The sequence below is a fragment of the Oryzias latipes genome, chromosome 21 (assembly GCF_053564925.1).
Source record: "Oryzias latipes strain Hd-rR chromosome 21, Olatipes_Hd-rR_3.1".
In the NCBI taxonomy this organism is placed as follows: Eukaryota; Metazoa; Chordata; class Actinopteri; order Beloniformes; family Adrianichthyidae; genus Oryzias; species Oryzias latipes.
In genome coordinates, this window is record NC_136257.1 from 33,704,531 (window position 1) to 33,719,864 (window position 15,334).

Genomic DNA, 15,334 nt, shown 5'->3' on the forward strand with positions numbered 1-15,334 from the left:
ATTTAGACACAATAAATAATGTAATATCAGTATGATACGCTGTGGTTCCTGATGAGTACTTGCACAGAAAGTATTTTACAAGTTGCACAGTATATTATAGTATTGTACTACACACCTGTAGAAGGAGGTCAGATGCTCTCCACCACACACCTGTAGAAGGAGGTCAGATGCTCTCCACCACACACCTGTAGAAGGTGGTCAGGACGCTCTCCACCACACACCTGTGGAAGGAGGTCAGGACGCTCTCCACCACACACCTGTAGAAGGAGGTCAGACGCTCTCCACCACACACCTGTAGAAGGAGGTCAGACGCTCTCCACCACACACCTGTAGAAGGAGGTCAGATGCTCTCCACCACACACCTGTAGAAGGAGGTCAGATGCTCTCCACCGCACACCTGTAGAAGGTGGTCAGGACGCTCTCCACCACACACCTGTGGAAGGAGGTCAGACGCTCTCCACCACACACCTGTAGAAGGAGGTCAGACGCTCTCCACCACACACCTGTAGAAGGAGGTCAGACGCTCTCCACCGCACACCTGTGGAAGGAGGTCAGACGCTCTCCACCACACACCTGTAGAAGGAGGTCAGACGCTCTCCACCGCACACCTGTAGAAGGAGGTCAGACGCTCTCCACCACACACCTGTAGAAGGAGGTCAGACGCTCTCCACCACACACCTGTAGAAGGAGGTCAGATGCTCTCCACCACACACCTGTAGAAGGTGGTCAGGACGCTCTCCACCACACACCTGTAGAAGGAGGTCAGACGCTCTCCACCGCACACCTGTAGAAGGAGGTCAGACGCTCTCCACCACACACCTGTAGAAGGAGGTCAGACGCTCTCCACCGCACACCTGTAGAAGGAGGTCAGACGCTCTCCACCGCACACCTGTAGAAGGAGGTCAGACGCTCTCCACCGCACACCTGTAGAAGGAGGTCAGACGCTCTCCACCACACACCTGTAGAAGGAGGTCAGACGCTCTCCACCACACACCTGTAGAAGGAGGTCAGATGCTCTCCACCACACACCTGTAGAAGGTGGTCAGGACGCTCTCCACCACACACCTGTAGAAGGAGGTCAGACGCTCTCCACCGCACACCTGTAGAAGGAGGTCAGACGCTCTCCACCACACACCTGTAGAAGGAGGTCAGATGCTCTCCACCACACACCTGTAGAAGGTGGTCAGGACGCTCTCCACCACACACCTGTAGAAGGAGGTCAGACGCTCTCCACCGCACACCTGTAGAAGGAGGTCAGACGCTCTCCACCACACACCTGTAGAAGGAGGTCAGACGCTCTCCACCGCACACCTGTAGAAGGAGGTCAGACGCTCTCCACCGCACACCTGTAGAAGGAGGTCAGACGCTCTCCACCACACACCTGTAGAAGGAGGTCAGACGCTATCCACCGCACACCTGTAGAAGGAGGTCAGACGCTCTCCACCGCACACCTGTAGGAGTAGGTCAGGACTGAGATCCCATCCCAGCACGTCTGAGCCTCCTCAGGAAATAGAGGCGCTGGTGTGCCTTCTTGACCAGGCAGGAGGTGTTGGTGCTCCAGGTGAGGTCGTTGGAGATGTGCACGCCCAAACTGAACAGTTATACATGTTTTCTTATCTAAGATATATAGTTATTGTGTCTAATGAGGGACTCCAGATGGAAGTTTGTCTAAATGGCTCCAATTTGGCATTTTTTTATGCTTATTAAATGCAGAGTTCAGTAGCTTTCTTAATAAATAAATGTTCAAGTAGAATCTAAATATGAAAAATAAATATATTTAACAGTTTAAACCTTTTCTCAGAATAAACACATTTTTTTAACCAATGTTATATTTTTCCTAATATTTCAGGTGTTTTTTGATGAATAAATTATGGGTAAAAGTGAAAGAAGAAAATATATAAAATAGCTGCATCCGCTCTGTCATTTTCTATCAATAAAACATTCAATCAAATCATTATTTTCTGTTTACAACTATTTGTTTATGTTTATTTGACGTAATGAATTCGTGACGTCAGACGTCAATACTGGTCCCAGCTGTGAAGCGATCGATGTGTAATCGATAGTCGGGTTATTGATTGGACCTCGTGGGCTGCAGACTTGTGCGGGGGGGGGGGGGGGGGGGGGGGGGCACCGGATGTGGGGCCCGCGGAAATGAGGGGCTTTGACCAGCAGGCGGTGGTGCTCCTCTGAATCAGTCCGTCTCTGTCCAGGAAGCGCCTGGAGTTCGACTGCGATTTACGGCCCCGACGTCCCGGACCGGTACCGAGCGGATCCAGGACCCGGACTCTCTCGGGATCAGGTAAGACCGGGTCCCGTACTACCTCCCGGTAACAAATACCGGCGCAGCGACGCTCTCTCTCTCTCTGTGTGGCTTTTGTTCGGGATTGCTGACCGTGCAGGCAAGTGGCGTCGTTCGGAACGGAACCGCGAACCGAGCCCAGCATTTCCGGTTCTTCTCTCTTATCTGCGACTTTGCTAGCATGGTAGCATGCTCCGTTAGCCGCTGGGTTTCCCGCTGAGGTTCTGCTGCTCCTCAATACCGATTCCGACGCCAGTAAGTTCCCCGCCGGACGTCTTTCTCTAACGGCGCGTGTTCGGGTCATGGACCCGGTTCTGTCCTCCACGGGGACTTCTGGCGGCCAACATGTGCGGCCGGCTGAGCGGGTTGGGACGCATGTTCGGCCCGAACCGCCGACCATCAGTGGAGCTTTTAGTCTTGTTCGGACCGGTGGTACCATGACTGTAGGGAGACCAAGTTCTGACCCACGTTTACCCCAGAGCAGACGCGAGGTCACGTCAGCCACCTGAGCCGCGTGCCTTTGGTTTTCACGCACAGAAGCCGCGCTTTTCAGGGCGGGATTCGGATGTGCGGTGCTGTTCGGGTTCGGTTTGCTGAGACGAAAGTGGACCTTTTTAGATTTATAGCTGAGCATGCGCACATCGGCTGTGGCCTCGTGTTTGGGGAAGCATTTGAACTGAAGAAACGCGGCCCCCAGCGCGTGCGACTGCGAGCAGCTGCTGCAGTGTTGAGTTTAAATAAAGTTTTTTCAAACAGGAACTTATCTCAGATATTACAACTGCAGAGCTCATTTGACCATTTCAGGAGTTTAAACACAGCGGATACTAGTGTGCTTGGGGATTATTGGTACATGTAGAGTAAAACTAAACTGTTCAAATTCTCTTTAATGACATTTTGATGCTTTTCTTTCAGTTTTTAATAGTAATGGAAGAGTCTACCAGAACCCATGTAGTCATTCATTAATATCCTTTATCTGCTAATTCTGCCCTTTAGGACTTTGAGACGTTGATAAGCGTTTATCTAGGCTCCTCAGCTTGAGTTGGTGATCTTGTTGAAAACGTTGCTGTTGTCTCTTTGGACTCTTCCTCCCCCTGATCTGGGTCACGGGGGCGGCTGGGGCCGACTCCAGCTGTCCCCAGGTGAAGGTTCGGCGTAGAATGGTGCATAAAAAAAGACATGTAAAGTTGGAGTCACAGCAGAGAGCTTTTTGTAGGTTTCCGTCCGGCCGTTTAATTCCATCCACGGACCGCGGTGGGAACGTTCAGACGCCATAATTAGGATTTGTGCTGCAAACCTGCCATGTTTCCAGGCGGCTCATCCGACCGCTGAAAGGTGACGTGAGACACGAGGTTGCAGGTTCAACGCCGCTTCAAACAATACTACATTTAAGGGTGAATCATTTTTATGCTTTGATTTCCCAGAAACGGTTTGAAGGATTCTGCTGTCTGGATTTCAGCCTATGAAGCTGTAAACACCTTTATGTGTTGGTGTGTCCTTGAGCAATGGCTGTTCAGTATTATACGATGCAGGATTTTAACCGAGCACCCAACACGCGATTGGTTCTGCTCTTGTTTATTCCAGAAACATGGTGTCCTGTTTTCAAAAGCGAGATTAGGATTTTTCTGACCTCAGAACAGTTTAGAAGCTGGTGTCTCTGCAGAAGGAAAGGATCCACTGAGGCCGACGGCAGACGCCGTTCTACAGCTGAGTTGATGTCACCGTAACCTCTGCCACGGCCTGGTAGCCAATGGATTTGGAGCCCCGCCCCCTAAGTAACATTTAGAAGAGTCAGAATTGAATTGAAAGTTGGGAGTAAAAGCAAAGAGGAAGAGGAACAAAAAAAGCAATTTGAAAAAATTACACGACAAATTATACGGCGAGATGAGATGTTTGGGGAAGCCTTTTTTTTTTTTTGAAGGTCCCTGAAAACGAGGAGAAACCTGAAGATCAGAGTAAAAGTACAGAAAAGAGCGTCAGTGTGGAGACGATCCACAGAGATTTTTGTCTCTTCCACACACGTTTCTTCAGGTCCTCTGAAGTCTGAACGCGGTTCAGCTCTAAGAAGCTCTAGAATGTTCAAATGTCAATTTTCAAACCCCTTAAACCGTAGGGGATGTGTTGGCAAGAGTCTGGCGATACGATACGTATCCTGACATTGTACCGGAACATATTCTCCTTTTCTTTTTTAAAGTATGACTTATGAATAAACTGTAGCTGCTTATCAATACGTCTTTCTTTGTAATAAAATGGTCAAATTCAGTTGATTTAAAGATCACAATGTTAAGCACTGCAACTGTATCTCATTTATCAGGCTTTTCCAAGCAAATTCATAGTGCTTTTATTTTGGTAACCTAAAATATAGAAACATTGTGTGATTTCCACAACTAAATATTTTTCATTATAAATAAATGGAATGAATTTGTCTTAACCACTAAGGTTGGGGATATAAACTTCTGTTTATTTCCTACATTAAAGTAGATTCTCCAGAACTTTTAAACGGTTCAGGAGTCTGAATGGAGCTTCTAAAATAAAGGACAAAAACACTAATTCATTCCAGAATCAATAAAATGATGATGATGATGAGGCAGCATGACAGGATGAAGAGCTTTAATGTGGCTAAGATGCTTTGTTTCCATGTCAGTCTGCAGCTCCACTTTCTCACACGTGGAAGTAACCACGGATTTCACCGCTCATCGCCACGGCGATGGCCTTTTTCAGAGCGTTGGAGACATCACTCTGATCCACCAGAACTACAATCTATTGCTGGGAGGTTCTGCAGAACTTTGGCCCGCTTTGCCGACAGCATTTTGGTTCCGTGCAGCAGCCGCTGTGCAGCTGCAGAGCTTCACTGGTTCTGATCTGAGCCACAAAGAACCACAATCCGTGTTTTTCTAGGATCCTCGCAGCAGCTGGAACAGACTGTCTGTTCGCTACCGTCCTTAGTAAACACTGAGTAGCTCAGAACAACAGAACCAGCTGGTTCTGGCTGAGATCTTGTTATTGTTCTGCTGTTGGGGGCGGCCGTGGTGCAGCGGTAGGGCGGTCGACCCATGATCGTAAGAATGCAGGTTCGATTCCCACCTTGCACACCAATGAGTCGAAATGTCCTTGGGCAAGACACTGAACCCCACCTTATGTGTTTATGAGCTCAGGCTGAACATTTGCTGCATTTCTTCTGCTGGATTTGAATAACATTTGATCCAAACAGAGGATGTGTTTCTAGAACACGGTTTCATTTTAGAATAGTTGCTGGTGATGTTGATCAAAAGGAGCCTCGTGATCGGGGTCTCATCCTCGTCTTCATGTTGGTCATGATGCCACAGAGAAGAAGCTGCTTTTCCACAGGAGATGCAGACGTTGGTGTAGGTGGACCCCGCCCACGCCGGCGTTTGTTGAAGTTAATGAAGTGCGACATATCCAGGGTGCACATAGCCTGCTAATCAGCGCTAATCTAATCTACTGGATTACAGGATGGGAATCCAAGCAAAGCCCTGCTTGGCTGCACATGTGCACCTTCTTCCCTCTGGAGGTGAGACCTCTCCTCTGGCCCTCCTCCCAGCGTTTGGCTCAATGAATGCTCCTGCATGCAGAATGGACATCCATTTTTCATGCTGCTGTCCTGCTTAATGGACCCCTGTTTGCTCAGAACCAGCCCGGCGTGCTGATCGGGCGCTTTCCTCCAGCAGTCTTGGGTTCGGCTCCATTTTTGCTGTCATCATCATAATCTCCCGCTCTGCTTCTGTGGGATTATCGTGGTGATGAAGCAGGCCGCCGTGTGACCGCGCCGTGCTCCCCACAAGACTCTTTCTCCTTTTTGTCAGTCTCTGGAGGAGCGAAAATGCTGAACCAGAGCGCCGTCATGATCTTCACCGGCATTTGTGGGGCCATGGTGCTGATGGCCATGGCCTACTATGTTTACTGGTAAGTGTAGCTGCAGCGTCTCCAGCGAGCGGGCGTGAAGCTGCCGGCCGCAGAGAAGCAGTCAAATGAAGCTCTTCCCCCTGGAACATCTGGGCAGTAGAGGTCCGGACTCGTCCTGGCGTGTCGTGTGTTTGGGTCGTGTTCCCGCGCGCTCCGAGGAAGCTGCGGTTCTGGTTGGGAGGCTGAGGGGAGGCAGCTGTCCGGCCTTAAGCTGCTTTAACCCGGTCAGCATCGCTAATCTTTCCAGCACAGGTGCAGGTTTCCACGTCTCCGCTGTTCCTCCGTCCTGAAGCCGTGTAGAAAGAAATCGAGCTACATGTGAAGAACATACGGTCTGCAGATCCAAACCGGCTTTCAGAAGAAAGAACAGGATTGTCAATTCTATGTAGATCACTGCAGCAGAGCTGGAAATGTTTCGGTCCAGGCTGCTTTTTTTTTCACAATATTCAGCTGAAATCCTTAAACGAGTTGCTCGTATCATGAAGTCTATTGTCCCCAAAGCGTTTGGAGTTTTAATGACAGAAATGAAATGCTAAAGCAGAAGTTTATACTACAGCTTTCCATCCAAATGCATCGGAGGCTTCAGGGACGTCCTGCACAGACAGAATCCCACAGAGCTGGTTTCAGCAGCTGCTCCTTCATCTTCAACCCTGACATTGATCCAGCGGGGATCTTCTGAGAGACGGGATCACTTCAGCTGACAGAGGAACGGGATCGAGTCCCGGGTCGTTTAACATGCGTCCGGATAGTTTTGTTGTTCAGACTTGCAGGGCAGAGTGTGGTGTTGTTGTGGGGGGGAGGATAATGAGGACAAGGTTCATGTTATATTTGGAAATGTCTTCGTCTGACTTCATGGTTGGGGGTCAGCGGAGGCGAAACCCAGTCAGCAGGAGGCTTTATGGGATGTAGAAAACGCTCTCGCAGCTGGACGCGCTCAGACTGCACGCCGGATCTTAGGAGAAGGATTTAAAATCCGTGACAACCGGCCATCTTCAGGCTGCGGGTACGTTTGGAAATGAGGATGTTGGGAAAGTGAGACCTGATCTCTGCAGGTGGATCTGAGGAGCTCCACAGCAGAACTTTGATTTATGGTTAGAAGCTGCTAACGTCTCCTTTCCAGCGTTTATTCTGACCTTGATGGTCCTCTGAAACTAAAGGTCTGCAGCTCGGCTGAAGCAGGACGGCGGAGGCGTTTCAGCGTGAAGCGTTGTGTTTGCAGTGAGTCACAGGGCTTGTGTAGCTTGGATTACACTTGTTGCTTCCACACAGTAATCTGTTTGGATTAAATAAAAGGCTCTTGTTGAAGACAAGGCTCCTCAGACAGTCTTCACAAAGAAATGTGATGATTACGGCTAAACAAACTAAAAAATAATACTTTGACCAACTTATTTTAAGTAGTTATTTGTTAGATCCTTCAAATTCAACTTTTTCTGATCATAAAGGTTCAGACATGGATGACGTTTGGTCTGTGAGACACAGTTTTTTTGGGCCGTTTGTGCCAAAATGTGAGGAAAAATCGCGATTTGCCATATTTGTGATCAATATTGTGACGACGATATAACTTTCTATACTCCAAATGACATCTAACGTGAAGGCATCCATCCGATTGGTCAAATGCATAAAGGGATTAGATTCGTTAAATACTTCAAGCTGCCATAATAATGTTTTAAGGAAACCATTTTTCGCGATCTTCGCCGACTTTGGCGATATGCGTATTGCACAGCTGGATATCGCGATAACCATACATTTGCCTCTTCTTCCTCGTTGTTTGTGTTGTTTTGGTAAATATAGTAGGGCGTCTTTATTAATAAAGCTGGAAGAATCCCAGGAGACGAGGCAGATGGAAAAGCCTCCTAAAGAGCCTTTGGTCTCCACAGCTTATGCTCCCATAAAACGGGCTTGACCTACACGTTAATGGGCTTTGCTGCACATGTGGGCACAGAGCGCCACGGCCTCCTCGCTCACAGGAACCAATCAAGCGCGAGAAGGTCCAGGTTTGTTTGAGATCTTTGGCTTCCTTTCAGCAGCGTTGTGTTTGATCAGCTGAAGAGACCACGTTGTTGTGATGTTCTCCAGAGAACCTCTGCAGGACCGTGTTCTGCTCAGTTTGTTGGTGATGTAGTCGTGACGTTGAGTCGCGGTGACTGGTCTTGAAGTTTAAAACCGCTCATCCAAGTGGCCACTAGAGTTTTGAGTTGCCGCCCATCCAGTATCACATTCCTACTTTAACTGGTCTGTCCCAGCATGCTTTGCTCTACAGCAAAGTCTCCGCTTGTGCTCTCACTGGGGTTTTTGGGTCAGAACTTTACTGGTTTTCATTTCTGGTAAATGTTCTTCAGGAATTTTGGATTTCTTGACGCGTTTTCAAGCCAACGCCAAATCAGCACCTGATACCTTAAACCAGCAGGTGTGTTGGGCCGCTCAGATCTTCATCGTGACAGACGTGACAGTGATAATCGTGAGGTTTTTCTGCACCTACTGCTTTGGGAGCAGCCTTGCTGACCTGCTCCAGAACCTCCTTCCGAACCCCAAAGGTCTCCAGGCCCTTCTCCCTTTTTGTGTTTTTTTTTTGAGCCCCTCTCTTCCTTTGCAGGTCGGTGATATTGGCTGACGGACCGTGTAAGCGGGGCCTGTAAAGGAGTCCACCGTGGTAAGGAACTGCTCCTGACATCAAATGAACCTCTGCTCTGGTGTTCTGGCATAAATGTTGCTCCTCCTCCTCCTCTTCTTCTTCCTCCTCAGGTTGGTCATAGTGTGTAGAGAGGAGTCCTCTCGGCCCTCCAGGCTCCTCAGCCATGGCTCTGCTGGCCAGCCTGAAGAGCCTGTTCATCCTGCAGCTGCTGATGGGCTTCGTGTTCGTGGTGAGCGGCCTCATCATAAACTTCCTCCAGCTGTGCACCTGCGTCCTCTGGCCAATCAACAGGCAGCTGTACCGCCGGATCAACTGCCGCCTGTCCTACTCCCTCTGGAGCCGTGAGTAAAGACGTCCCCGCCTGGTTGTCGGCGCCGGCGTCAGCTGAGCTGACGTTGGCCGTGTCTGTGCAGAGCTGGTGATGCTGCTGGAGTGGTGGTCGGGCACAGAGTGCACTCTATACACTGACCAGGCCACGGTGGACATGTTCGGCAAGGAGCACGTCATCATCATCCTCAACCACAACTTTGAGATCGACTTCCTGTGCGGCTGGACCATCTGTGAAAGATACGGCGTCCTGGGAGTGAGTGACGCCTGCACGCTGTTTTTGCTGCTCCTGCTTGAAGCGTTGTGGTCAAAAACATTTCCTGTCGCCGCAGGGCTCCAAAGTGCTGGCCAAACACGAGCTGCTGAAGGTCCCTCTGATCGGCTGGACCTGGTACTTTCTAGAAATCGTTTTCTGCAAGAGGAGGTGGGAGGAGGACCGAGACACGGTCTTCAAAGGCCTGGGAAGACTCAGAGACTATCCCGAGTATATGTGGGTAGGTTCCTTCTCCGTTCCCTCAGTCAGACTTTAAGTGACTACGAATGAGAAAGAATGGAAAACGGTTCTTCTTCTGTTCCAGTTTGAACGGCTTAAACGACATTTGGTTGGTCTCAAATGTAACGTATCTGCGTCGAATTTTTCTTGATCCAAAAATGTGACAACGGGGATTATTTTCAACTCATTTCAGCCAATTAAGCTACGTTCACACTGCAGGGATTAATGCTCAAAAAAAATTCTTGCTAGGCCGTTCTCATTTCCAATTAAATGTGAACTTTTGTGATTTCCTTTGTGACCGTGAAATGACCCAGAAGTGACCCGCATGCCCAGAAGAGTACTCAACGGTGAACGACGTCACTGTTGTCTGTGGAAGTAGCTAACGTTAACAATGGATGTCAACAACAGTGTTGTCAAAGCTGAGCTCTTTTTGCATTACATTCAATAATAACAATAACAATCCTCTCATTTTAAGAAGGCATTGGAGCCAGGATCGTCTGGACCCACTGTTCTGATGTGTATGTGCTGGGGGCCGCGCGCATGTGTGTGTGTAAGAGAGAGGAGAGGGCGCGTGCAGCGCTGGGGGACAGTGGGGGCGCATTCATGTTGTGTGTTACGGAGGAAGGAGAACAGTGATTAAAGAAGGTTTCCCCCAGAAGAAATGCTATTGACCCGCTTATTAACCCGCTCTGGAGAATCTGAGGGTCCGAACAGGGAAGTGAACCCGAAGGAGGGTCCTTCTGTCCCCCGCGCTTCTGACCACGGTCGGAAAGGAAAAAAAGTCATCGCGGGGAAGGTTCAACATGTCGCTCGGCCATTTCGCTGGAAATTTTTTCAAAAACCGCCCGGTTGCGATAAGAGCCCTGGAGTTTGGCCTGAATAGAGCTGTCACCCCAAATATGAATCAATGGGTGACCTCGCTTCCCTTCCACTGACTGGTCTCAGCAGCATCGTCCGCCATGGTCGATGTTTATGTCGTCGTTCCCGCCTATTTCAACGCAGAATGATGACGTACGGGTCGGATTCATGTGGCCTGGCCGTTCAGACGGAGGTCGCATTTGAAAAGATCGGATCTGTGTCGTTCAGACTGTCATGAAATATCAGATACAGGTCGCATAGGGGCAAAAAAATCGGAATTGGGTCGTTTCAGCCTGCAGTGTGAATGTAGCCAAAGTCTTTTTATTTCTGGATTTTTATTCTGAAACAAGTCGAAAGTTTAGCTGGAGAGGAAAATGAAACCATGACCCGATCGACACAGCTGCTGCATCTCCATCAGACGTGGGTGTTTGGTCAGAGAAATTAAGAAAAACTTTTGTTTGGTTTAATCTTTTACACATTTTCCTGAAAGATGACTGATTGTTTCCAAGCAGCCCTTTGGCCCAGATTCTGTTGGCAGCGATGCTGTTTCCAGAGAACCCACTGTGCCCAACTTCAGTCCGCCTTTTTATCTTTGTCCCAAAAAAATCCTTATTGATATAACTTTGCATTAAAAAAAATTTTTTTATATCCCTGTAGTTGTTTAACCTTCTGCTCCTTGTTGCATGAATTGGATGACGTTCTGTAACGCTGCGCTGTGGGATTTTATCCTTATGGATGCACCAACAAACCATCAGATTAAGGAGCATTGGGTTCTAGTTTTAAGGTTTAGGATCCTGAACCTGCTGGTTCCACGTGAAGCACCTGCTTCACCTGCAGGAGATTTTAAAAAAGCAACAATAAACGGAAAAGCAGCAGATTGAATTAGTCAGATTAAGGTGTGAAGTTTGTTTTTAAAATGTCAACTTTTGCAGCAACACAGCAGGTAGTTTTCTTCACTAGAAAATATTTTGCTTAATTTTCCGATAATCTGGTAAATTGGGGTCAAAAACTGCTGTAATCTGTCTGGATGTTTGAGTTTGGAGAACTCCTGTGTCTCCACAGTTCCTGCTGTACTGTGAAGGAACCCGCTTCACCGAGAAGAAGCATCAGATCAGCATGCAGGTCGCAGAGAGCAAAGGCCTCCCCCAACTCAAATACCACCTGTTACCCCGGACCAAAGGCTTCACCACCACGCTGCGGTGCCTCAAAGGCACAGGTAAGGAGCGCCGATTCTCCAGAAGGACGTTTGGCCGGATGCTCCAATGTTGTCTCCGGTTGCAGTGAAGGCCGTTTATGACGTGACCCTGAACTTCCAAGACAAACAGACGCCCACGCTGCTGGGCATCGTCAACGGCAAGAAGTACAAAGCCGACTTGAGTGTCAGGTGAGGAGGCGTCTCTGCTTTAAAGCCTGTGCTAGTTTATTCTCCAGAATCCTAGTTCTGATCATCAGGACACATGACGCCAAACCAGCACCTTTTTATCTTTTGTATAAAGAAAGTTGATTCTTTTGTCGGGTGAAGAGCATCAGAACCACGACATCTTCCCTTCAAGGTTCTCTCCTCTCTGACCAGGCGATTCACCGTGGAGGAGATACCCGAAGATGAGGAGGAGTGTGCCCACTGGCTGCACAAGCTCTACCAGGAGAAAGTAAGCCGACGCGGCGGCGGCAACCCTAAGCTCACAGGTCGCCTGAACTGCCATGAGGGTTGGGGACCAGCCTCCTCCTCAAACTCTGGATCCTCTCCACACATTTGAATGTCGTATACAAAAAACCATTGGGTTGATGACCACGGCCATAACATGAACACACAGAGATGCTCAATAGGTCAAAGTCTGCATCCGTGTGACTCGACATCATGGAGCTGCTCTTCCTCACGTGTTTGTTTGGGGTTTGAACTGTCCACCAGTGACGGAAACTGCTAGAATCCTGAAGTAAAAGATGCATCAATAGACTTCCCATCAGCAGGTCGGGGCTTTGAGTCCGGGTTGGTCCTCCTGCATGTTTTCTAACCAGCCTGCCAATGAAGCTCTTGTTGGCTAAACACACCTGATCCAGGTAATCCGCAGCAGATGAGGCAGGATTTCTGGAAAACCAGCAGGAGGTCGGCCCTCCAGGCCTGGAGTTTGACACCCCTGCTTTAGGCAGACAGACGTGAACATTTTCACACTTTTCTCTCTCGTTTAAACTCTCAAGGATCAAACTTCATAGAAGAATAAATCCAGTTTTACAGAATGAAAACAAAGATGGGATTTATGTAATATGAACACATTCTGTACAGGAAACATGACACATTAATGATCAACAGCCAATCAGGGCATAGTGAGGGACCACTTGCCAATGTAGCGCAGGAGTTGTCATCTTTCTTCATTTTTAAACATGTCTGTAGTCCTTTAACTTCTTCAGTTAAGTTATTTTCTGGGTTTCTATAGAAGTATACCTGAGTATCATCAGCATAGAAGAGTTTTCAGGCTGTACAATAGTATGTGTCCAGGCACAGAGCCCTGTGGTACGCCAAGACTGATGGCTGGTTGAGGGAGCCTCCTTGTTGACATGAACTAACTTTGTGGTTCTGCCGTAAACCACTTCAGGTTCTTTGTTGGTCCTAAAACTGTTCCAGCGTTTGGGAAGAAAGGAAAGTCTTCAAATGGGACTCCTGCCTTTTATTATGATTCCTGAAAGGATTTTCAGAATAAAAGACATGTGAAATTGATGAAATTGCAGCAGTTTGTATCATCGTTCAGAACTTTCCTCTTCCTCCTCCCTCAGGACGCCTTACAGGAAATCTACAACAAGGAAGGCAAGTTCCCCGGACCCACGGTGATCCCGCCCCGCCGCCCATGGACGCTGCTCAACTTCCTGTTCTGGGCCACCCTTCTGCTTTCGCCGCTCATAAACTTCGCTTATGGGGTGGTGGTCAGCGGCTCCCCACTCCTCATCATCGGCTTCATCATCTTCCTCATCATAGGTGGGTCACGACGTACAGAGGGGGCTGATGCCGGGTTTTTATCGCCAGCTGACCCCCCCCCCCCCCCCCCCCCCCCCATCTGTTTTGCAGCCTCCATAGCCATCCGTCGTCTCATCGGGGTCACCGAGGTGAAGAAAACCGGCTCCAGTTATGGCGACCAGCAGGCCAAGAAACAAAACTAAACTGTGTCCCCCCTGCCCCCCTTTGCTGATAAATGGCTGTTTCAGTACAGCTACCATGTGGTGTCCCCCCACCCCCCCCACTTAGTATCAGGGGAGGGGGGGCCACGCGTCCAATCACCACTACGTCAAAAATTCTCTAACAGAGACTCTGGAGTCCAGCCCCCCCAGTGCGTCACATAACAGAAGGATGGGGAGACGCAGCTCTAATCCAAATGTCTATCATAATCCCCCCCCCCCCTCCCATCAGGCCCCATTAAGTCTCAGAACCAACCAGGTTAAGCTGCTAAGCCTGAGGTCACATGACGCCACGCCCACCTGCAGTTCCCGTCACTCACCAGCAGAGGCGCAGTCCATTCTCCATTTGGTTATTTTAACCCCCCCATGCAGGGGGCACCATCACTAACAGGGACTTGTAATGAAACCGGTGCCTTGAGGCCCAGCCTGGCTCTCCAGAATCAGGTCACGTCACCCCAAATCTCGCCATCTCCACCTTCTGAGGTCACCGCCAGACGCGCTCTGCTCTCCTCTCTAACACAGGAGTGAACAGATGTTGGACGTAGTTTAAGGGTGGTGGGGGGTCTCTGAGCGTCGATCCCAGCGTCCCCCGAACCGAGGAGACCCCGTCTCCCCCCAGGCACCTGTGAGCAGAATGCATGGCGGCACGTTCACGTCCTCAGATCCTCGTCGTCATTCCTCTCATCGTCCCAGATGTTTCCTGAAACGCATCGTCGGTCTGACAGGGAGCGGTCGGTCAGGAGGAGCCCCCCCTCCCTCCTCGGGGGGGGGTGGAGTTGGGTTGCAGGGAAAGGTCGTCCTCTTTCTTTCTGTAGCCCCTCAGCTGTTGGCTTAGACTGTAGTGAGGATATTTTTACCTTTGCCTTAAGTCACGCTTGCTTAGACGGAGGATGGGTCGCTGGCCTCCCCCTTTAAGAACCGCCCGTCCTGTTCCGGCACGGCGGGGTGGAAACCCTTTCTTTAGGGGGGGTTGCTGGGACGTTCTGTTAGAACGACCCTCCTCCTGAGGCTTTTTAAGGCGATCACCCCCCACCCCTCCCTGTAGCGGTCTCTAACCGGACAGATTTCATGCAAGCCTTAACTAAAAGCGTCTTTTTTTCTTTTCTTTTGCAAAAGCGTAGATGCGAAGCCATGAGTGTGATGGTTTGGAGCCCTGCAGGACAGATTAGTGGCTGACACGCTCGTTGATTTAAAGGAATTCTCCCGTTTCCCCGTAGCGGAGATTGTTTGAAACTCGTCGCCGTGTCCGTCTGGTCTCAGTCCAGCCCGTCCGGTCGCTGGCGTGGACCAGAAACGCCAGGATCTGTCCCGTTCTGTCAATTGTTCCTCAGATTTATTTTTTTGTGATTGGCATCTCATCATCTTTCTAAACTCCTCAGTCATCCGTCTGCAGCATCCGCTTTTCTTTTCTACAGCTATTTTTATGTTCAATTGAAACACTTGATTATATTAAAGGATTTAACCACAAAGCTGCTCTCTGGGCTCCTGTGAGTTTTTCTCCATCTGATGTTCTCCTCCACCCACCGTCACCCCTCCACACCCCCAGCAGACGTGATATCAAGCCGGCCCCCCTCGTGGCTTTACGCTGCATGTGGGAAACGCCGCTGCGGTCACCTGCTTCTAGACCTTTGAATGAAAC

At 49.4% G+C, this 15,334-nt stretch overlaps 1 protein-coding gene across 5 annotated transcripts; it reads left to right on the forward strand.

The window, feature by feature from the left end:
* The first annotated feature begins 2,097 nt into the window (after positions 1 to 2,097).
* agpat3 (1-acylglycerol-3-phosphate O-acyltransferase 3) lies at positions 2,098 to 15,164 on the forward strand. Of its 5 annotated transcripts, none has more exons than XM_023951164.2 (10): positions 2,098 to 2,299; positions 8,814 to 8,870; positions 8,963 to 9,193; positions 9,266 to 9,435; positions 9,512 to 9,673; positions 11,593 to 11,746; positions 11,812 to 11,914; positions 12,104 to 12,179; positions 13,300 to 13,498; positions 13,589 to 15,164. In XM_023951164.2, the coding sequence occupies exons 3-10, from the start codon at positions 9,016 to 9,018 to the stop codon at positions 13,678 to 13,680; spliced, it is 1,134 nt and encodes a 377-aa protein (XP_023806932.1). In that variant the 5' UTR covers positions 2,098 to 2,299; positions 8,814 to 8,870; positions 8,963 to 9,015; the 3' UTR covers positions 13,681 to 15,164. The 5 variants fall into 5 exon arrangements, with proteins under 5 accessions (XP_023806932.1, XP_023806934.1, XP_078795345.1 ...); XM_023951166.2 differs by lacking the exon at positions 2,098 to 2,299 and adding an exon at positions 2,400 to 2,554; XM_078939219.1 differs by lacking the exon at positions 2,098 to 2,299 and adding an exon at positions 2,458 to 3,690.
* Positions 15,165 to 15,334: the final 170 nt, after the last annotated feature.